The 15,785-nt window shown below is 40.6% G+C and overlaps 2 protein-coding genes across 3 annotated transcripts in view; one reads left to right on the forward strand and one right to left on the reverse strand.

Moving 5' to 3' along the window:
- Positions 1-10,630, forward strand: part of CCDC149 (coiled-coil domain containing 149) — a 63,061-nt gene extending 52,431 nt beyond the window's left edge. The window contains exons 11-13 of one of the 2 annotated variants that reach the window (XM_084625973.1): positions 1,315-1,347; positions 5,961-6,077; positions 8,201-10,630. In XM_084625973.1, the coding sequence (XP_084482099.1) occupies positions 1,315-1,347; positions 5,961-6,077; positions 8,201-8,898 (848 nt within the window). In that variant the 3' untranslated portion in view covers positions 8,899-10,630. The remainder of the gene's footprint in view (positions 1-1,314; positions 1,348-5,960; positions 6,078-8,200) is intronic. The other variant, XM_084625974.1, reaches the window with a different exon arrangement.
- Positions 10,631-13,436: 2,806 nt separating this feature from the next.
- On the reverse strand, positions 13,437-14,999 carry SOD3 (superoxide dismutase 3). The gene is made up of 2 exons (XM_084627644.1): positions 14,855-14,999; positions 13,437-14,381 (listed from the first exon to the last, which is right to left on the reverse strand). The coding sequence occupies exon 2, from the start codon at positions 14,363-14,365 to the stop codon at positions 13,628-13,630; it is 738 nt and encodes a 245-aa protein (XP_084483770.1). The 5' UTR covers positions 14,366-14,381; positions 14,855-14,999; the 3' UTR covers positions 13,437-13,627.
- Positions 15,000-15,785: the final 786 nt, after the last annotated feature.

The following is a 15,785-nucleotide window of genomic DNA, read 5'->3' on the forward strand; positions in this document are numbered from 1 at the left end:
TTTATATAGATGCATCAATATTTTCTGTCTTATGTATCCCTCTTCTAATGGTTCTAAACATTTGGTGACCCTTTTCTTTTTTTGACTGCCACTGAACATTGAACAGGTGTTTTCAGAGAACTGTGCACGATGACTCCAAGATCTTTTTTTTTTTTTTTTGAGTGATATCAGCCAATTTAGACCCCATCATTTTGTATGTATAGTTGGGATTATGTTTTCCAATGTGCATTACTTTGCATTTATCAGTGTTGAATTTTATCTGCCATTTTATTGGTCTGTCCCCCAGTTTTGTGAGATCCCTTGCATTATTAAGTGTTTGGGTGTCTGTTTCCATATGAGGATTTGAATGTACACTTTGTGAGAAACTTGTTAAAAATACAGCCAAGTTTCAGTAGCTAGTGGTTTTGAAAGATGGATGTTTACCAGTTTTTGGGAAAATCCAGCTTAAGGTGTGTCAAGTTGGAAACCCAAAATCACTAGTCACTTGTGAAAATGCTGGCTTTACACACATTTTAAATCAGAATACAGTAGATAGCAGAAAAAATACCCTTTGGAGAATGCAAGAAACAATCGAACTATCACCATGGTTTGTAGCTGAAAAATATTAACTATCTGATTTAAATGTTAGTATAAAATCATGCAACTTAAGATATTAGAGCCAGGGTTTTTTTTCAACATTTTATTTATTAATTTTAGTTAAATGTGCATTGTTCGGGTTACATTCATTTTTGGTTATTTTTCTCTCATTACACCTAATTGTTTCTCCTTTAAACATCTTTCTCCTTGATGTTCACACCACTAGGTTATGTTTGTGGTAACGGTTTCCCACTGCTGCCACCATTAGAGGTACCTACACTAGTGTAGACAAGGTTCCAGGTGTTCTAACCTATATCATTAAGGTCTAACCTCACCAAAAAAAGCTAATATTCAGCAATGTATCTGAAGAGTCTTTGTGACAAACCTCCCCAGTTCCACTCCTGATGTTAGTTTTAAATCAAATCCTCTTGATGCAAGATGCAGATAAAATAATTATCTTGAGTCACACTAATATAGGTTTACATTCTAATTGAAATTTAATGTTGCCTGGGTATTTTAACAGATTGGCATTCTACTTTGTTTAAAAAATGTTGTTCAGTGAAATTCATAGTTAATAAATGCAATGTTTGGTCTTTGCAGAAATGTATAAAAATACATAAAAAATAGAATAAATGGAATGCCGAGAGCTTGCTCCATTGTTAGTCTATTTAAGTAAGACATCCAATTAATATTAATACAATAACTGTCTCTTTTCTTCCTTTCTTTTGCTGCCTGAAGGCCTGAGCTACAATGTCTCAGTGGGATTTGGGAGTAGGTTCTACTTGACATGTATATTTTTAGTAACTAATTTTAGCAGTACGTTAAATATTGTCACAGCATGTAAATAAATGAAAATGTTATCTGAACATTTTTATATTTGTCAGATTAAGATGTTCAAGTGAGTGAGTTAGATGTCCGCAAGGGAAATGGAGACTGCTGCACAAGACTATTCTTTTAAATTGGGGAAAAATGATGATAAAGGCTGATACTCAATAGTTGTAACTGAATTTTGCAGTAGATTGCGACTTGCATCAAACAGTGAGGTTTATTTGTTTGTTTAACCAGAGAAGCAGTAAATTAAGAATGCACTTTTGTTTCCAAGTGTGATTGAGCTCAGAGATGCTCAGTATGAATCTTGAGACACCCAGTGGGGTCAGGAACACTTTTTCGGATGGTTACCAGCTGGCTTCTGCTCTGTAAAATACCATCTCATATCAATACTGTGAGAACTATCATAAGAATGTTGGCTTGAGTGAAGGGTGAGAGCACCTGCTCTGATTGATGCTAGAAGAAAGATTTTCAGAAGAAAACATCACTTGATTTACAGTGAGTTGAACTTTTTGTCATTGGAAAGACTTGCCAGTGAGAGCTGACTTTCAATCATATTTGTGAAACAGACACGTCAGTCTAGTTTAATAAATTTCAGGTTCCTAAAAGCAGAATAAGTATTGCTACCTAAACATTGCCATCAATAGACTATCTATTTACTTAGCCCAGCACCATGCCACCTATTTACAAATAGAAATAGCCTTAACATTCACTCTCTTTGCCAGCCTGTAGAAGAAATGGTTTGATAGTTTATAGGTTCTTTAGTTAGTTGGTTTTTGTTTGTTGGCATGCATGTAGGGGGGAAACAACTGGGTAAGCGAAATCAAATAAATGAATTTTGTGTTTGAAAGTGGTGAAAGGTCCGCAGTTGTCATCTTTTGTCAGGGGTGAGTTCCATAGAGCGGGTCTCTATCCTGCAAAATTTCTTTCACATTTAGGATTCTCCCTTATTGGCTGATGGTTTCATTGTTCAGTGAAACTCAACCTGTCATGAGAGAGCATGGTTGTGTTGGGAGAGGTCTTGGGCATGGATTTGCTCTGATCTCGTTTACATAAGCTTGTCACTGCTGAGGGTGGAGCAACAGTGGGTATCCTGAAATCCTGATAGCATTTCAGTCTTTTATTGATTGCCTAGATATCAATAGGTGATTGATGCATCATCAATATCATCAATAGGTGATTGATGCATTAGGAATGTGTATGTACAGTGAGTGTCACCCCGCTTCTTAGACTTTGGTGTAATTGGTCACTTTACATCAGCAATTGGTTTATAAGCTATTCTGCTCTCAAAAACCAATTCCCAGCTCAAAAGGATTAGGTTGAGTCCAAGAACAGTTCTCTTGCTTTTCTTTGTATGACCACAGGAAATGCTGCAGATGGCTTTTGTTACTCAGCAACCACCCACTTAAAACATGCAGCTCCTCAACTGGCCTATCTCCAGAGGGAGTGGTGTATTTAGCTCTGAGGCAGTTATGTTTGACCTTCTATGAGCGGATATTTAAAGAGAGGTGAAAACTTGACGGAATTTACAAGACTCCACGTATTCCTCTAAAGAAAGGAGAAAACAAACTTACCTTTCCATTAATAGCTCTCTCGTTTACCTGCTTATTTTCAGCCCTGTACATTTTTAACCAGAAATCCCCCCTGAAAGCTCCCTAAATTGAGGATGTGCCTTCCAGCAGCTATAGGTGGAGAAGAATAATGTACAGAAGTGAGCTAGCTCCAAGCACTCAATCAAAATTACATTTGATAGCCCCACTCGTACCATGCTTCACAGAATATGGTGCAGCAGTAGTCAAACCTCCCACTTACAAGGACGTGAATCACTGTTCTGATGTATGAATAAGGCTTGAGAGTCTGTCACGGATTCCTTGACTTCTGTGACCTCCGTGACTCCTGCAGCGGCTGGGCAGCCCTGGGCCAGCAGCAGCAGTTAGGATAGGAGGGAGGGGGCTCAGGGCTAGGGGCAGGGGTTTGGAGGGTGCGGGGGGGCGGGGGATTACCTGTTGTGGGGGGCCCCCCCTGCAGCTCGGCAGTAGAGGGGCGAGGGGTCTGCATGCTGCACACTGCTGGTGCCTGCAGGCCATGCCCCTGCAGCTCCCATTGGCTGTGGTTTCCGGCCAATGGGAGCTGCAGCAGCTGGTGCTTGTGGCGGGAGCAGCAGAGGAGCTCCTGCCCTGGCCCCTATCTCCGCTGCCTAGGAGGTGCAGGGACACAGAGCTGGGTAGGAAGCCTCCACCAGCCCCACCTTCCCAAGTACAAGTGGGGGATCCAGGTCACCTCCCCCAGCATCCGTGGCACCCCCTAAGCACCCTTCCCCTTCCCCCCCCCAGCAACCCCACCCAAGTTTTACTTAGGGCAGTTATTTTTAGTAAAAATCATAGATAGATCACGGGCCTGTGAATTTTTGTTTACAGCCCATTACCCGTCCATGACTTTTACTAAAAATACCCGTGACTAAAAGGTAGCCTTATGTATGAATAAGACTCTTTAGGCAGGTGAAACAGTATTGCTTAGATGGCTAGATGATGATGATCTGATTATTTTGTGGAACCAGTTGGCTTCAAAGGGGATGGTGAAAGTTATAGAAGTGAATGTGTTTACTGGGTAACAGCTGGTTGGAAGTCAAACTAGTTTGGTGTTTATACTGGAAGCCACAAGCGTCCCAGCTCAGGCTTTACTTTCCTGAATCTGACATGCTGTGCAAGGTGCTCAGAATAAACAACTCCGCTGGCTCCCATTCTGTCTGGGAAGAGCCAGTTCTGTTTTTTTTTAAAAATATCTCCACAGACTTGCTCCATCCTGTGTCATAAACCTTTCGTGTCACTACCCCCTTCCAACCACCTCTGTTCATCTAGCCCTGCCCATCTCTCCATGGAGTCTTACCACTGTCGTAGAGAAAAGCCTTTCCCACTTCAGCTTGTGCCCTTTGGAACAGCCCTCAGGTTTGTTCTGCCTCATCAGCTGCCCACCTTCAATTTTCAGCTGAAAACTTGTCCCTTTTCCCTTATATCATAGTTTCTCTCACTCGGCTGTCTAACTCCATAATTTTATTATTTGCTGTAGAGGATGCAGAGTTCAAATGCAAATTATGTTTAAGTTTCAGAGTAGCAGCCGTGTTAGTCTGTATTCGCAACCTGGATTTGTGCTGGAAATGGCCCACCTGATGATCACTTTAGATAAGCTATTACCAGCAGGACAGTGGGGTGGGAGGAGGTATTGTTTCATATTCTCTGTGTATATATAAAGTCTGCTGCAGTTTCCACGGTATGCATCCGATGAAGTGAGCTGTAGCTCACGAAAGCTTATGCTCAAATAAATTGGTTAGTCTCTAAGGTGCCACAAGTACTCCTTTTCTTTTTATGTTTAAGTTGGAATTCTGATCTTGATCCAGTCAAAACTTCTCCAGCATTGTTATTTTATTTGTGTTACTGTAACATGTAGACCCCAGCAAGGTCAGCTCTCTGTTGTGTTAGACACTGAACAGACATGTGGAAGCACGGTTACAGCCAAGTTTTTCAAAAGTGACTAAAAGATTTTGGGAGCCCAACTTGACATCTGAAGTAAGGGACCTGAGGTAAAGGGAGGGTGCTCAGAACTTCCGGAACAGCAGGCTCCTTAAGGTGTTTACAGACCGGACACCCAAAAATTGAGGACCCCAAAGTCCCTCTTTAAAATCATAGCTTTTGACACTGATGTAAGATAACATGCAGAGTATGCCCAAACAAATTTGTAGAAACAGAGTAATGGTAATACAAATGTGTCATCTTATTTGTTTAATGAAGATAAGCAGAGCAATAGTCTGAGCAGAACATCTGTCCAGACCTTATCTATTAGCTGGCAGTGTTCTATAGGCCTCACAGAAACTTGCAAAATTATATCCACAGTGGAATCCCCCTTCCGGTCTGACATGGAATCAGACCCCTTAAAAATGGATTTGGGTCTATGGATTAAAATCCCCAAGCCCTCCTTTTTCTTGCAATATTACTGTTTGTGTTTACTGCTTATCTCATAATTCATACTAATACTATAAGCCTTTGGGGGGTGCAATTTATATTAAAAATGGGGTACAAAATTGCATTTGTAATATCGAGGGTACAACAATGAAAGCAAGATGTAGAGGGTGAAAGGACAGAGTGAAATGTTTGGCGTGGTGTGCTCCTAGAGTCTAGATGTAAATGATCTCCGCATTAGTGTAACGCTTTAATCTAAAAATAATACTTTCTGCATCACTTCTAATATGATCTGATTACAGCAGAATACAGCAGCAGCTGGTCGTCTTTCAGCAAATTCGAGAACTGCCCTTTAACCAGTAGTGTTGGTAGAAATTAGTGTGTGCTTTTTGTATTTGGCTAGTGCACTTCAGCTGCTGTACATTGGTACTTTGTTCTGCAGAAAAAATCATTTTAAGCTACTTTACATATCACTCTACTTTTTTTTTGTAATGGCAGAAAAAAATAATTAAACTGCAAGATGTTTTTAAGCAAAACCAAACTCTTTGGTGATCATTCATTACAATCCGTTACTGAATCTTTCCAATGCTTTCTTCATTTCAGGTGGAAAAGATACCATAACATTCAGTGACCCAACCCTGCCTGTTCTACAGAGGTCAAGATCGCCATTGCTAACATTTGCTGACAAGCCACAACAGAATCAAGCACAGAGGCACGAAGGTGAGCATCTAGGACTGAGATGGGTCGACACTACACATCTTATCAAATACAGTAAAAGTAAAAGCCAAGGTTTCATGCCAGTATAGCAGAAGGTAAAGATTCAGTGGTCACAGAGATTAACTAAATCACGACCAAAGTGGGGGATCATCCCAGTTTGAACAGTCCTGGAGGGACTGATAAATGACTGTATAGTGACTTGGACCATGCTAGAGGTCAGGTTTTAGCAGCTCAAAGGAAATTTGCAACATAGCTGTATGCCATAGGAAAGCAACACATTGTACCTTGTAAAGCTGGTTCCCTCCTGTTCTCCTCTCCTCCCCCCCTTTACAGCGCATGATAGGAAAGTAGACTATGGAACTATCTTAGCACTCTCCTGCATTAGACCTGATCTACAGATGAAAGGCTTCGTGATTGTGCCTGGCAAATTTAAATAAACCCCTGCTGTTGAGCAATTGATTCTTCTTTTATAGTCATGCATGCATTTTGTTAAAATCCTTTCCCAATCACAAGCACTAAGATCTTCCCTTAAAAGTCCAGCTCAGCTCTATTTGATACTAAACAGCAGGCTAATATTTTAATGAAAGCACTACTTTTCTTTAGTTGGTGGACAGGGAATAAATTTTGAGACTTGCCTATCAACATTTGGATAAGCTATTTAATGGCTATAAAATTTTTGACATATCCAGATCTTATTCAGTCAACCATGAAGCACTGTAAATGCTTTGATATTAATTTCTCAAATTAAATAGATCATGGCCTCATTTTGACTTTATTATCCATGTTATCAGATGATTGACAGGTTTCAGAGTAGCAGCCGTGTTAGTCTGTATCCGCAAAAAGAACAGGAGTACTTGTGGCACCTTAGAGACTAACAGATTTATTTGAGCATAAGCTTTCGTGAGCTACAGCTCGCTTCATCGGATGCATGCAGTGGATTGATCACTTTTAGTCTTGATCAGCTAATTTTTTCTGTGCTAAAAATAGAAAACCTATTTAATCACTCCTTCATTGAATAACTTACAAATATTAATTTTCATTTTAAATAATCATTGGGTTCTAGTTAAATCTTCATTCACTGAAAGTGTTTAGTTGATATTGTTATATTGATTTTGCCTTATTTGTCATTGTGTGCCGGGCTGGTAGCACTACCTACTATTAAGGTTGCGCAACACTTCCCATTATAAGACCCTGCATTCACTTGCATGTAATTTTGCTGAACTCCAGCCATTTGAGTTGAAATTTTCCATGCTGGGTGACTGTCTCAGCCTGAATTGTTTTTTGGGGTGTTTTTTTGGGTTTTTTTTGTTTTGTTTTTTAAATTTAAGCCAAAACAGTTGAGCTGTTTCTGAGAACAAAGATTACCACTCCTCTGCTGCGGGCAAACACTTGCAAAAAGCATCCCCCTCTAGTAGTCCACAGTGAGGATGGCAATCTACTACTGCTGTCAGTTACTCTGCTAGCTCAAGTAACAGAGGCCAATGTGGTACAACCTAGTTTGGCCCCCTTGTGCAGATGCACTATGATGCTGTCTTTAATTGCATAATCCCTTCTTTCTGAATTGTTTTTTGTATAGTTATATCCAGTGCTTGGATTTTGTTGTAAAATGTTATATTATAATGTATTAAAATGTTTAATATATGGAGAGAGAAAAGGAAAAAAGCTGTTTTTTTTCTGTCCCTGCCTTATCTTATGCTGCTATCAAAGCATGTTATTCAGATGAAATGTTGAAGGGTTAATTATATAACTTCATTATTGGATGGGTTTCAGAGTAACAGCCGTGTTAGTCTGTATTCGCAAAAAGCAAAGGAGTACTTGTGGCACCTTAGAGACTAACCAATTTATTTGAGCATAAGCTTTCGTGAGCTACAGCTCACTTCCTGATGAACTTCCCAATGTTCTGATTGGTTCTGTTCTTTGAAGTGAGTCCAGAATGGGGTAAAGAGCCAGGGTAGAATTCAACATACTATAGTTAAGTTGTGCTCTGATCAATCTTTTACCATGATGGTGAGCCACTGGTATTTCACTAGCTAGATCATCTTCTGCATGGCTTTCTTGGTCTTTGCCCCATGCATATAAATTCATATAACGTACACTAGTGTGACACTGTCCCATTTCTCTCTTAGCAAAACAGAAGGGAAAACCAGATGAAATTTATGCCGTTTCAACAGAGTTGACAGTTCCAGAGGAAGCTGCTAAGGTCTACAACAATTCCCAAGCAAACATAAATAACAGTAACCAAAATAAGCCTTTTCATCCCTCATTAGCCCAGTTTCCTTCTGAGGAGGAAGAAATAAACAGTCTTGGAAGTGAAATAATTAAATTGACAGAAGAACAGGCAGCTGCAGAACTGGAAGGGAGCAGAAGAGAAAGTCTACTGGAGGGCCAGAGTACAATGGACCAATCTGACCTTAGCAGCTCATCCAAGAAAGAGTGCCTCTTGTCCAGCCCTGACCTATTTGACCCTGCGGAGACATCAAACTCCAAGAATGAGCATGCAGCTGAAAATTGGGTCCTGAAAGACCATGAGGAAACCTCAGAGAATGATTATGAAAATGTAAATAAGAGAGAGGGTGGAAATGGCAACACACTGGACACTAAAGACACAGAAGGATGTGGAGAACTAACTGTTTCAACATCTGACTTAAACAACATCTCCAGTAATCCCCCTGAACCTGAGTGTGACAAATCATTTGATCCTGCTGAATGCTCTGAATATTTGGATAACAGCATGGCTTGTGGTATGAAATCCAAGATCTCAAGCTTCTCCCTGTCATCCTCTTGCAGTGGAAGCTGTGCTGCCGTGAATACGGATAGTCACTGAATTAATCTGCTATAGAATTGGTTTTTTTACATTGGTCTGTCAGCATTTGTCCATTAAAAAGATGTTTTTCTATTAACATTGACTGTGCTTAACCAAAATAATGTAAATATATAAAATGGATAGAACTTGAAAATGATGAGGGGCAGGGTTAATGATGGCTCTGGTGTTTACAGTGATTGAAGTTTCTAGAGAGACTGACATAATTGAGAAAAATGGGGCCAGGAGACTCACCATTATCCTTTATCATGTCAAGTCCTAGCTGGGTCTTCATAGCATGTATGTTCTTGTCCAGTGCACAATGCCTACTGGTATGTATTTTAAGGGTTTCAAATGGCTATTTTCAGCAGATGAAAAACTTGAAATGATAAACTAAAAAGGATCTAAAGGTAACAGGCTTTTGTTTATTTTTCTAAACTTGCATTCTCTCTGTGTATATTTGCTGAGAATGCATATTTAGAATAGCAGCATTTGGTCCCTACTGAAAAGCAAAGTGGTTTTGAAAAGTAGCCCCTGTGCATGAAGTTTCCATCTCTTAAACCTCCATATCTCCTCTACATTCCTCTGAAGTTTTCCTTCCTTTCCCCGAGAAAACAGGGGGGACTTATGTCTCAAAGTGTTAAGGCCCCATTCCAACTGAAGCTCTTAAAGCTGCTCTAGTAGAGGGAAAGTTCCCCAGGGAAGTAAAAAATTATCCTAGGGGACATAGCAGAACTGCCTAGGGGAAGAGAACATGTGTATGTGTATATATATATATATAGGCCAGCTTCCTATTGTGTGCTGCTAGTACCAATTCATGGGACTATGTTCCTCCACCTTGGCCTGGAGTCGCCTGTGTGGCCCCTGGTGGGAGATTGAGTGGATCTAAGCCTATCTCCACTTTTGTTAGGTATAAAACAAAAATGTGAATGTGAAACTCTTCCTTTCCTCCCCCGGCTCACCAGTCTTTTGGATAGTGGTGGGGTTATTCTTTGGGCCCCAGTTGCCCCTTTAAAATTCTTCCTAACCTGACACGTAGTCTGCAAGAAAAATCTTCTGGTGTTAGAGTGGGGGGCGTGCAGAGAAAGTCCCCATCTCTCGAGTGATGGAGTTGTGCCATGCTGCCCCTGGGAAGGCAGCAGCAAGGGAATACTTAATGTTGGAGTTCACAGCTGTGAGAGCTGGGGAGGCACTTCCGCTCCTCTTTCTAGAACGGGGAACAGTCTCTGCAGCTGTGGAGCTTCTATGGGCCAGCAGCCGTGGAGGCAATTTTTCTGCTGGCTTGGGACCTAATTGTCTGTAAATGTTCATTTCTCACTCCTAGAACTTGAAACCAATCAGAGAGAATTAAACCAAATTTAATAAACTACTACTAATAAAAAGGAGAATCCCTCCCAGATTGAGCCTTTGTTTGACAAATATGTGCCAGCTGCAGATTTTTACAGCCCACTTGTCAGCTACTGAAAAACAAGGTTTGTATTAGCAGCACTGACAAACTCGTCTCTATATGGATACTGAACTAGCAGGTGCTGCCATAATCAAAGGTGTTTTGATTCCATGAACAGTTTGGGCTTGTCAGAAGAAAGAATATATGTAATGGTTACATCTGAATATAATGAACGATGGGAGGCTGAAAAATGTGACCTGCCTCTTGTTTTTGTGCATTCCCCTAAGAGGGGCATGCATGTAACCCTTTCTCTGCTGTCTGTCTGCTCTTTTCTTGCTGTGTGCAGGCAATAAAGGAATACTTGTATCACTCCTCTAAAATGCTTCCTTTCTACTTAAAGTACTGTGGCATTGCATCACACTGGTATCAACAGCCCCCTTTGAACTAGTTTGTTCCAAATTCAGATGCCTTGGGAATATGCTACACTGAAAAGTTCAAGCTTTCTTCCCTGGCCCCAGTTATATTTATGTTCCTCAAAACCCAAAGACCAAGAGGGGCTGTTGCTATTAAAGGTAAAATAACTGATTACATTATTGACTCAGTTATTTATATGACACCACTGGCAAGCATGAAGAAAAATAGACATGCACTGAAATAACTGAAGAGATTTTTACAGGGTTTTGTAATGTTTAAAATATAACCCTCCCCGTAATGTTTGTTCCAAGGAGTGTATTCCTTTCCACCTTTCATCACAGCCTGAGGCAGTCTGAAGCTAAATGCTAGAGAAGTTTTAATAAAAATGCAGCCAGAATTGAGGCTGGCTTTGATTTTTCTTTTTTTAATCCCTAAATGTCAGTGTTTGTTTATACAGCTTAACTCTGAAATGTTGAAGGTATGTGCATGCTTGATTCTCCTCTCCCATACGTTGGCGTAGAGGCCTGAGGCAAAGCTCATTGAAGTCAATGGGAGTCTTTCCCTTGACTACTGTAGGCTTTGGATCAGTCATTAAAATAGGAGTAATCCCACTGAAATCATTATGGTAATGGTGTAAACCTGGCACAAGTCAGAGCAGACTCAGGCTGACAGGCATCTTTAACACACAAAACTGTTGTTTTTGTTCTGATATGGCTGGCAGGCTGCTCTTTGAAAAACCTCCGGTAAATTAGATCCTTCTATGGATTAATCTCTCCCCATTCCTCCCCACCTAAATTCCTCTTCTGTACCCTTGCAACCACTTGCTGGCACAGACTCTGGCTAGGAGGCTCCCTGCAGACCTCACTTCAGTACCACATAATTTCCCTGTCTACAGGGAGTCCGGTGCAATGCATTTTGTGCCCTTTTCTACACAGGGGACTGTGCATCCTCCCGGCTGTGCTTTCAGCCTTCATCCTTGGGACTTGAGCCTTTACAGACTGAGACATGAAGCTTCAATACAGCACCAAATCACTCTTAAAGTAAGATTTGTTTGCTGCAATAAAATTACAGTTGACGCTGAATGTTGGGGGGGGAAGGGAGGGTTATTTTCCTTTTACTGGTGCTGCTGTTACACTAGTATAACTGTTGTCTTTACTGGAATTACTTCTGATTTACACCAGCCAGGAGAAGAATCAGGCCTTCTCTGTTGAGACCTACATGCTGTCTCCGTAGGACTTTAAACCATGCTCTGACAGGTACACCCAACCATAAACCACCCTCCTCACTGATAGGGGAGGGCGGGAGACAGAGTGGCAGCTTCAAATCCAACATTTCAAAAACTGATTTTTAAGCATGCTGTTTCATAATCAGACCAGATGACTTCCCTTATTCTATACCCTTTTGAAAGACCGTGAACTTGTGCTGGAGCCCAGCAGCAAATACATGTTTTATCTGGGAGAAAAGAGGGGGAAAAAAGACCCAGACCCTTTAAATTAAACCTATTACAGAAAAGATGTTCACTGAATCTTTAAAACGTAAATTTGTGAAAATGACAGATTAAGAATGATCTTTTAAAGCACTGCTTCCTTTCTAAGTGAGACTATTTTTATGCATAGGGCAACTTGTATAATAAAGAAATTAGAATTTCTTTCATCCACATGAGCCCAAGAATGTATTTTAGAATCTTAACTGAGATTAATTTTTAAAAGATTGGGATTTTTTTTACCAGTTGCTGTTTTATTTAAAGAAAGATATAGCTTTTATTTATTTGCAAGCCTTTCCTTTGTTGCAATCTACAGTCACCATGTAACATGACAACTATATATAAGTATATATATTTTGGCTCCTGGAATAAAGACAAATTTCCAGATTTGTTTTGTCCTTTATCTTCTCCCTTATTAATATGGGAGGGACGTTAATTATGCCTTAGTGTTTTATCAGTGGGTCATGTATTAAATTGTGGTCATACTTTCTTTTTATAAAACAAGGAATGTAAAATTTTATTCAATAACTTTCTTCAGTTTGTATAAAAAAAAATCTAAATTGAAAGTCTCTTCTACTGTCACTTATTCCTTGCAATCTGAACAGACTAATTTGCTATATTTGTGTGGGTATGGAAGATCACACTATGTACCCTTGCCTTCAAAATATTAAATATATTTTTTAAATTAATGTATCTACATTGTGTTAACAGCATTACACAATTTTACCAGCTGTGTTATCTAGTAGTAAGCTCTCCAAACATTTCCAAGCTACTTATTTAAAAAAAAAAAAAGCCAGAACAGTTCTTGTAAGTCTACTTTCAAATGTAAACAATGTGATTCGGGTACAGGCGAATGGATAACTCAAACCAGTTAAGATTACACATGTTGGAGAATAAAACCAGCAAATATAAGTAGAATAGTATAATGGATCAGAAGTTAAAAATAGAAATAATGTCTATACTCTTCCTGAATCTGAGGAGAAGGCTATTATCTAGCTTTACTAGGCTACCACACAAAGCTGTTGAAGTTATAGAAATCTTTATACTTTTCAGATATGTAGAAAAACACTGCAGAGCATCTTAACCAAAAGCAGTTTTTCATTAATTTGTCTTTTTCTTTGTACCTCAGCTTGTGATCGCTCAAGAGATCTGTTAGAATGGACAAGCTCTTCCCAGATTTCATAAACTAAATATTTTGCTAGTCTTACCATGTTGCACTAAACTTTTGAGCTGAATAAATGGGAGTTTAAAGTTTAAAAAAAAAATTACATTGCAAAGTTGAGTTGATGCTGTTTTTTATTAATCTGCTTACAGAAGGGAAAAACCTCTAAAGAGTAATATGCATTTCTCAGAGAGCAGTAGGACAGAGATCCAATGGAAACAGGAAACCTTTCGCATGTCTCTCATTGATCAACTACATGGACTATATCTATTCTGTGCTGCCTAGGCAATGGATGGTATGGTGGTCTTTAGTTAGGCCTGGTTGTTTTGTGCTCATTTGTGATCCTCTTCTTCCTCCTGTCTGTAATGTCAGGAAGCTTTTTCTCCCATAAGTTTTTGTTGCATATCCCAATGACACAGCAAGCTAGACGTTTGCCAGCATTCCCATTCTCCAAACTGGCTTTATTGTTACCCTTGCCCATGTCATCTTCCTGTTCATGGATCACAATGGATCTCCCCATGATGGAGTAGGGGCCAAACAGAGTGGCGAGCAGATTTGACTTGTATTTTCTAATTTTGCCTTCTTTAGAGTAGAAGTTGCCAAAATCCCCTGGATGGCGAGGGTGGTTCACGTTGAAAGGGTTATAGTGCCCCCCAGCAGAGTCACAGCTGTTGCTGAGGTCTCCGAGCTTATGGATGTGAATAGCTCTGCCAGACTGATTGCTTCCTGATGGAAACCCATTCAAGTCAAAGAGAGCCTCTAGTTTTCCATTTGGGTAGGACTGTCTGAACAAGACTTGGCCTGTCACCTGTGGCTTGTCAGCATCTAGGTTGGAGCTGGGCTTCACTTCACAGGTGGCATAACCTGCCCGGTCAGTCTCCTCATTGATGAACTGTGGGTAGAGTAAATTCTGCCACAGGTCATTCACTTTTTTCTGTATGTCTTGAAGTGGGCTGTCTCCATTGGAATCAACCTCACCTTCTCCCCTCACAACACCAGATGCAGAGAGGCCCTGGCTGATGGCCAGGTAAAGGAACAGAAACATGTCTGCAATTCCCAACCTGCAAAATACAAAAGGCTACAAAGAGGCAAGGGAAAAAGTGCCATGATTTTTTATTGTGTGGAAGGAAGAGTGACCCATTATGGCGAAAGGGACAGGCACATCATTAGCTTTTAATATTACCAAGCAAAACAGCTGAACTGTGTGGTCACGACACACTCTGCTTATTTCTAAATCTCGCTACAATGATTAATCACCTGACTAACCTAGAACGCTCTCTTCACATGCAGTTTTTAAACCTACATAAACTACCAACTATGAATGTAAAAATATCAGCAATCTAGAGCGCAGAGCAGGTCTGCAATATCTTCCTTCTTGCAGAAATCAAATCTAAAACTTTATTCAATTTTTGAATTAGTATTAAGAATTTTTTCCCTAAATCAAACCCCTCTAGGAAAATCTGCCAGGAGACTTTATTGTGGGCTACACATTTGCAGCCAACTGATTATGAAAAACAATCCTGATGTTGCCTACCTTTTCAAAGATTTTTCCAAAAGCTCTTCACAGTGGGTTGCAGTCTCTGCTTTTGTGAACTTGGAGCAGTGATCAGCCCAAATTTCAGACCTCTCTGCAGCTGAGACTTATGAGAGCTGCCTGTTTATGTAAAAGTTGGGTAACACTACTCATGGGAGTGGCCAATAGAACTCTGGGAAGAGAGGAGGAAAAAGTTTAACTAGGAACTTTTTAGAAAGGATAAACAGTTTGTCTCCTTTTCCTGAGTCCATACAGCAAACTGGCTCTGAGACCCCCCTGACTCCCCCTCCCGTCCCCCCAAATGATTACCAAGCTTTTAAATTCATCTTCCCTTTCATGATTTCATGTGTGTGTTTAAGGCATATGAGTGGCAGAGGGAAAGAGAATTTTATCAGGGTACAGTCATCTTTGTTTAGACCATTCTTCCACTTAAATCTATCGTTTCACAGATTTTGCTAGGTGCTGCAGTTTATTTCATTAGAAATAATGATAGCAGCTGCTTTAATATCAGGACATGATTTACATGAGCACATATGGAGCTGCTGGGATTACAGAATCTGGAAGGCACAATAAGAGCTCTAAAGCAGCGGTTCTCAACCAGGGGTCCGGCGGGCTGGGGGTGGGAGGATGAGAGCAGGTTGCCGGGGGGTCTGCCAAAACAAACCAGAGAGCAGGGCCCGTGTTAGACTTGCTGGGGCCCAGGGCAGAAAGCTGAAGCCCGAGCCTCACTGTCTGGGGCTGAAAGCTGAAGCCTGAGAAACTTAGCTTCATGGGGACCTCCTGTCGTGTGCGGCCCTGAGCAATTGCCCTGCTTGCTACCCCCTGATGCCGGCCCTGGCTTTTAATCTACTGAGTATGTATAAAAACAGTTGTGGCACAGTTGGGCCATGGAATTGTTATAGCATGGGGGGGTGGAGGGGGCTGAGAAAGA

Source organism: Lepidochelys olivacea (genome assembly GCF_965140295.1).
Source record: "Lepidochelys olivacea isolate rLepOli2 genome assembly, chromosome: 4".
NCBI lineage: Eukaryota > Metazoa > Chordata > Testudines > Cheloniidae > Lepidochelys > Lepidochelys olivacea.